Here is an 8,099-nt window from a genome sequence, read left to right on the forward strand (position 1 = left end):
AGTAGGTTATAAGTGCCTTTGAACGGGGTATGGTAGTAGGTTATAAGTGCCTTTGAACGGGGTATGGTAGTAGGTTATAAGTGCCTTTGAACGGGGTATGGTAGTAGGTTATAAGTGCCTTTGAACGGGGTATGGTAGTAGGTTAAAAAAACTGAAACCTGAAAGAGTCAAATAGAACAAAAGAAAGAGAAAATGTAAAAAGGACATAATTTGAAGGCTGTAAAACATAACACACATTCAGTAGTATCTTTATCTAATGAAGTATCTTTATGCAAATTCATCTTGATAATAATAACAGCAGATTTATGACAAGTTTACCATATATAGCACGTGATCAAATACTAAATTAATGGAATATTGCAGTACAGTGCACTCTAAAGTGCACGTTTCAAATGTACAAATTTGAACACATTGTCATGTGAAATGTCATAGGTCAACCAACCGTATGCACATCTGCATGTCCAAACCAATACATTCCCTTGGTGAAAAGTGAAAATCATTTAAATGGAAGGTGTATTCTAATCTGTTGGCCCCAACAGAACACAATCAGGCACAGTTCAATCAAGCTGATATTTATGGAAGCTTACTCTGCAGTAGAGTTGCACAGTTCCAGTAACATTACCAGAATTCTGAGCTTTCCCAGAAGCCCTTGTTAGGGGATTCCGGATTTCCTGCTTAATCCCCCCTGTACATTTTGAGAGTCATAGGAACACTACTCTGCAGCACTGTACATTGGTGATGGTATATAATGAAATGGTAGCTACATTGGCAATATTTGAAAATTCCTTTAGTGGAGGCACTTGACTTGAGGTTGAAAACAGAGATATGGTAGGTGTTACACATCATGACCACAGCCAACCATCTTCACACATCCAAACACAATTCATTAGAAAAATACTTTCATGGAGCACACAGACCTCCCAAATGAACTCTCACAATCATAATGTAGGCGAGTCACACACAGTAGAGTACTTGAGTAACTACACGTATTCTGCTCTACTGTAGTCCTTCAGTGTGAGTAGGAGGCTCTCTGGTTTAAGCCTCAACGAATTGAGCTTCCTTGGGCGTCCTCTAGGCTTAGTGTGGCCCATTAAACATAGTGGGTGCCAGGCCTGGTGCCAGGAATTACTTTGGGTTGGGTGAAGGATGAGACGGAGCGTGAGCCCTGGGGACAACTCCACAGATACCTGCAGCCCAGGAGAAATCCGCCCACCACAGAGCAGATACCTGCACCCCAGCTCACCAGCACAGCGTTGCCAAACTCAAACCTATCGGTTTAAAAAAGAAACACAAAATAACACACCCAGTCAACACCACAGAATGTAGTCCACATCAGCCGCGAAACACAGATTAAAAACTGGGTGGTTCGAGCCCTGAATTCTGATTGGATGACAGCCGTGGTATATCAAACCGTATACCACGGGTCTGACAAAACATTTATTTTTACTGCTCTAATTACGGTGGTAACGAGCTTATAATAGCAATAATGCTCCTCGGGGGTTGGTGGTATATAACCAATATACCACGGCTAAGGGCTGTATCTCGACACTCCACAATGCGTTGCGTCGTGCGTAAGAACAGCCCTTAGCTGTGGTATATTGGACATACACTAGACCCCCTCGTCCCTTATTGCTTAAATAAACTATGTGTAGAATTCTAAATCGAAATAACAATTTGATATAAATTGCACTACAGCCAGGTGTAGTTTCTTAGCTTGTACAACAAATTGCACCCTATTCCCTATTTTGTCCCCTTCTTTTGACTAGATCCACCCTTTTTTTTTTTTTATTTACCTTTATTTAACTAGTCAAGTCAGTTAAGAACAAATTCTTATTTTCAATGACGGCCTAGGAACAGTGGGTTAACTGCCTGTTCAGGGGCAGAACGACAGATTTGTACCTTGTCGGCTCGGGGTTTGAACTTGCAACCTTCCGGTTACTAGTCTAACGCCCCTATGGGTCCTTGGTCAAAAGTAGTGCATTCATAAGGCTCAGCCTAAAGACTATTACAATTCTTAACACAGAGTTGTGGATGATGCTGCTACCGTGCTACTCGACAGTACCTGTTATGTAAGGAAGTAGGGGAGTCTGAGAATTCAAAGGACCAGATGATGGCGTTGGCAAACCAGGAGGTTACCGATATGGCCAGAACACCTACAGAGAAGAGCAATATTAGAACATCTTATTACACACTATTTCATATCAGCTTCTCTCACTCAACCTAGAGTTAAAACAATCAGCATTTTCAGTGGTAAAAGCAGCATTTTGGGCTATGGTACAGAGCTGTACGCTAAAGCACAGAGTTATGTAGTATCAGATGGGACCATTTTTTGGCATTTCACAATGTAGCATTTACTGTTCAGAGCTAAATCAATAAAAACAACTTTCATTACTGATATGATAATGTAACCGACTGTACCTGAAATGATGAAGAGGAATCCTCCAACAATGGCTACTCTATCCTTCTGCTTTTCATCCTCCTCCAGGCATCGGGTGCATCTCATCCCCAGCGTGGCTACCAGCACCGCAATGGCTGACAATAGGACACTGAGGATCATCACCACTCGGGTGGTCAGAATCTCCGCTATACGCACAGGGCAAATGTCAAAGGCCAACGCATACTCTCAACACTCAGTCGGACATACACTAAGATTGAATATGGCTACATTGAACACATCCATATCAAAGTCACAAGTCAGTGTGAAACTTACTGAGAGAAAGAACATAGACACTGGAACAGTGTGTGAACAAGTATGATTTGTAATAATAAATGGTTGTAGTCATCTGTTTCAATTATCAACATGTATTGTGTATTATTAGGCTTATTTGTATCTTTTCATTGTAATCGGGCATCAACAAGTAGCCTACCATTATATTAAGCTATATTGTTCCTGCTCTGAAGGTGAGTGACCACTAGTGATCGAATAGTGGGTGATGATGGCAGACACTAAGGAAAACTTACATGGCAGGTGAAAGAGTGACTTGTAATTGACGCACATCGTGTGTCTTGTGGCGTCGACGGTGCATGACATCCATAACCCCAGGTACGTTTCCTTTGATGTTACCGTGCTCTCTGTGTAAGAGTGCCTTTTCCACTCCACCATAGTGGTGGCAATCACTGAGCCAACAAGACCGATCAAAGCAAGAGCATAACCGGGAAGTTGAACCGCAGAGCTCGTCATGGTATTCCGATGAAATTATGTTTGATAATAAAGGCTACTAAAATGAGAGTTGATGAAAAATAGACAAAATACATGAACAGTGGAAAATTTAATATTTAAATTGTAGAAATGTCCTTGATTCTCAATGTCTGTTAAATCTATTGAAGCAAACCGAACTCCGTTAAAGTTGAATTCCTGCCGCGTTGTGGACCGTTATCTCGTACTCTCAGCATTGCGCCTGTGTTCAGTGAGTAGTGCATCCACTCTTGGCTATTTAAACCGTCTGCGGGACAATTCTCGAGCGCATGCTAGTGGTTATACATAGATCGATTTCTATGAAAAGCTCAGCACGTTCTCATAATGGGTGTGATAGTCTTTCCCTCTATCATTCATGCCCTATTTTTCTTTTTTTTAAGAACTACGTGAAAATCAACTGAGACAAATTTATTCCACGGCACAAAACTAAAGCTGTGATGTGTATTAATCTGCTATAGTCACTCACATACTACTTGTGATAATTGTGTTTTATTAATTTCATTACAATATATTCACATTAGATGGCCTTCCACATAATTCATATTTGTATGCTTATGACATAGTCTGAGCTGTTAAATGAGTTTGCTTATCATTACGTTTTTCCAACCCATATGAAAATCAAACACTTGGTGATTTTTCCCCAGTTTACACAAAATCCAAACCAGTTTTAAATCCAACCAATGCAGTTGATTTTAGGCCTAAATAAATGGTCTTACATTTTCAGGATTGTCAGGTTATGTATGCAATTTGTATTTAAAACTAACATAAACTCACCCCATTCCGTACAAATGTGCGCAACCGCAACATTCAAACGAGGCTACAAAGAAAACTAATGGGACTGTAGCGACTGTGTTGAGTCAAAATCGGGGGTGTGAATTAGGTTTCTATTCAAGCGTTGATGACATGGTTATGGATCTATAGTATTGGAGAAAAGTTGAAAAGAACTGACCCTCCGTTACATCTTGACGTGTCATGTCGTAACGTACAGCAGGCATAAAGCAACTATTTATGTCTTACAATCTCTCTCCACCAGGTGTAACACTTCTATCATCCTTTAAAAACAAGAAATGGACAGTGACAGGGGTAAGGGGGATACCTAGTAATTTTTTTCGTCATCATTGCATGTGATCATCATTCTCAAAGCCACTGTTTACTTCTAAGGTCACTTTAGCACCATTATTCAAATTCTACACAAACCTTCAAATAGGTATGTAATGACACAATATATAAACTATTTATAGTGTTTTATTTACATTTTAGAGGCAATAAGGTGATGTTGGACAGACCGAGTGAAAAAAGCTATTTTCCCACACAACATCTCTCCTTCTCACTGTCACGCATTAGTTTCGCTTCCCCACCCGCCATTTTTAAAAAGACCCGACGGGGCTCATTGCCTTCTTGAATTATGCAGAAACGGGCCGCGTTTAAGTCATGTAATTGATTCTGTTGGAAAGGGGAGAAATTGTGCTTTACAATGGTATTGACATTACAGTTGATCTGGAAGTATGACGTTATTGGGGCGCTAAAATAAGGGCAATTGTACGGACCCAGGCGATGTACGAGTTTATGTGAGTTTACGTTAGCCATGTTTACGGTATTTAAATGTTTCACATACACAGTTTATGTTTACATACAATGCATTCGGAAAGTATTCAGACCCCTTGACTTTTTCCATATTTTGTTACGTTACAGCCTTATTCTAAAATGTATAAAAATCGTCTCCCCACCCTCATCAATCTACACACAATACCCCATAATGACATAGCAAAAACCTTTTGTAATGAATTTTTGCAAACTTTTATATTTATATATATATAAAACCTGAAACATCACATTTACACACAGTGCATTCGGAAAGTATTCAGACACCTTGACTTTTTCCACATTTTGTTACGTTACAGCCTTATTCGAAAATGTACAAATCTACACACAATACCCCATAATGACAAAGTGAAAACAGGTTTTTAGAATTTCTTTGCAAATGTATAAAAAACATAAAACATAAATATCTAATTTACATAAGTATTCAGACCCTTTGCTATGAGACATGAAATTGAGCTCAGGTGCACCCTGTTTCCATTGATCATCCTTGAGATGTTTCTACAACTGTGGTAAATTCAATTGATTGGACATGATTTGGAAAGGCACAAACCTGTGTATATAAGATCCCACAGTTGACAGTGCATGTCAGAGCAAAAACCAAGCCATGAGGTCAGAGGAATTGTCCAGGGAGCTCCTAGACAGGATTGTGTCAAGGCACAGAACTGGGGAAGGGAACCAAAAAATGTCTGCAGCATTGAAGGTCCCAAAGAACACAGTGCCCTCCATCATTCTTAAAATCGAAGAAGTTTGGAACCACCGAAACTCTTCCTAGAGCTGGCCGTCGGGCCAAACTGAGCAATCGGAGTAGAATAGCCTTGGTCTGGGAGGTGACCAAGAACCTGATGGTCACTCTGATAGAGTTCCTCTGTGGAGATGGGAGAACCTTCCAGAAGGACAACCAACTTGGCAGCACTCCACCAATCAGTCCTTTATGGCAGAGTGATGAGACTAAAGTCACTCCTCAGTAAAAGGCACCTGACAGTCCGCATGGAGTTTGCCAAAAAGCATCTGGTCTGATGAAAACAAAACTGAACTCCTTGGCCTGAATGCCAAGCGTTATGTCTGGAGGATACCTGGCACCATCCCTACGGTGAAGAATGGTGGTGGCAGAATTATGCTGGGGGGATGTTTTTTCAGTGGCAGGGACTGGGTGACTAGTCAAGATCAAGGGAAAGGTGAACGGAGCAAAGTGCAGAGAGATCCTTGATGCAAACCTGCTCCAGAGTGCTCAGGACCTCAGACTGGAGCAAACGTTCACCTTACAACAGGACAACGACCCTAAGCAGCACTGTCGTGTCTTCGGCTATGCCGGATTAAGTGATATGACATGCTATTCTATAAAATAATTTCTCCGTAATTAATATCACCTTATTGAGCTAATCACGTAAATGTAATTAACTAGAGAGTCAGGCACCACAAAATACTATTTATAGAGCAGTTATCTTCCGAATAAACTCTTAAAGACCTAGTAATATTTTACATCAATAGCAGTCAATATCAATCTTTATCTTAATTCAGTCTCATCTGAAAGTTGTAAATTCTTGGTTATCTGCACGAACCCTGGCTAACAATTTGAATCAGCAATACAAAATAGGGTTTAATTATTTATTTACTAAATACCTAAGTAATTACACACACATAATTAAATCATAACTTGATTACAAATTACGTCATAAAGGAAAATGTCCCTAGCTGTAACGGTTTTCTTGCGCTGAAGGAGAGGCAGACCAAAACGCAGCGTGGTTATTATTCATGGTTCTTTAATAAAGAAACTATACATGAATAGACTAACAAAACAAGAAATGTGAAAAACCAAAACAGCCCTATCTGGTGCAAACACAGAGACAGGAACAATCACCCACAAAACCCAACACCAAACAGGCTACCTAAATATCGTTCCCAATCAGAGACAATGACTAACACCTGCCTCTGATTGAGAACTATATCAGGCCAAACATAGAAATAGACAAACTAGACATGTAACATAGAATGCCAACTCAGATCACACCCTGACCAAACAAAACATAGAAACATGCAAAGCAAACTATGGTCAGGGTGTGACACTAGCAGACGGAACAGCTATGACAGCTTGTTACACAAAGGAAAAGGGATGGATTTGAGTGAAAGAGCGGGAAGACTGAGGGACACAGGGAGAAGCTATGCTATCGTAAATACAGTATCTGATGCATTCTAAATTACCGCCCATTTGGAAAAGGAAAATGCAATAAATATTTACTCTGAGCTGCGCTTCGGTAGGTTGGTGGTAGATGGAATGCCGTGTTGCCAAACCGAGTCCTTTGAAGAATCTCTCTGTCAGTTGAATACATTGTAACGTCGTTGGGTGATAGACGGGATACTCTGTCTGTTCCTTCCTAACCCTCGTTGCATCTGCTGTTGCTAACTCAACGGCTCGGAGGTATCACTTCTGTAGTGAATAAGAGTTCAAAGTTCATACCATTCGCAACCAAAGCTGACGCTGATGTTAGCTTCATTCAGTAGTTATTATCTGAACCATTCTGACATCGGACCATCGTCCTACATCCTCGGAACATGAGGTTATAGGGCTTATATAGGAAGGGAGAGGAGGGCGTGTTTGAAAAGTTTTATAGCCCATGTCCCTTCACAGGGGCGAGCCACTGATTGAGCAGAACCCTGTCTTATGAAAACACAAATCCAACATTTTAGAAGCTGAAATCACATTTCAGCCCAACACGAATAATTTCATATTCAAACATTTAAATTGAACAACAATTCCATGTGAATCCGATAACTCTGATGTGTAGACTTTCCACTGTAGAGTTTGTCATCTTATCATTGATGAGACTGTCTCAGATGACAACCGAACTGACATCATATTCATTAAGTACCACCGCATATGTTCAATTGGTCGCATTACCAGAATATAGTTCATTTCCCCCCACCTTCTGATGTTCCCAGAATCTCTGTTAACCAATGGTTTTGCAAATGTAACATCAGTAGGGTAGAGAGAGGAAAAAGGGGGAAAGAGGTATTTATGACTGTCATAAACCTACCCCCCCAGGCCAATGTCATGACAGCACACAGCCAAGACAACGTAGGAGTGGCTTAGGGAAAAGTCTCTGAATGTCCTTGAGTGGCCCAGCCAGAGCCCGGACTTGAACCTGATTGAACATCTCTAGAGTGACCTGAAAATAGCTATGCAGCAACGCTCCCCATCTGAGATATGGCTTTTTCTTTGCAACTCTGCCTAGAAGGCCAGCATCCTGGAGTCGCCTCTTCACTAAAGCAGTGTACACCCACCAGATGTAGTGATCATATTATA

General features: G+C 40.7%; 1 protein-coding gene across 1 annotated transcript; it reads right to left on the reverse strand.

Moving 5' to 3' along the window:
* Nucleotides 1–210: 210 nt before the first annotated feature.
* LOC135525342 (claudin-1-like) lies at nt 211–3,463 on the reverse strand. Its single transcript, XM_064953045.1, has 4 exons — nt 2,962–3,463; nt 2,419–2,583; nt 2,063–2,153; nt 211–1,268 (listed from the first exon to the last, which is right to left on the reverse strand). Exons 1-4 carry the CDS (start codon nt 3,179–3,181, stop codon nt 1,091–1,093), a joined length of 654 nt encoding a protein of 217 aa, XP_064809117.1. The 5' UTR covers nt 3,182–3,463; the 3' UTR covers nt 211–1,090.
* Between the last annotated feature and the right edge of the window lie 4,636 nt (nt 3,464–8,099).

The sequence above is a fragment of the Oncorhynchus masou genome, chromosome 31, assembly GCF_036934945.1.
Source record: "Oncorhynchus masou masou isolate Uvic2021 chromosome 31, UVic_Omas_1.1, whole genome shotgun sequence".
Taxonomy (NCBI): domain Eukaryota; kingdom Metazoa; phylum Chordata; class Actinopteri; order Salmoniformes; family Salmonidae; genus Oncorhynchus; species Oncorhynchus masou.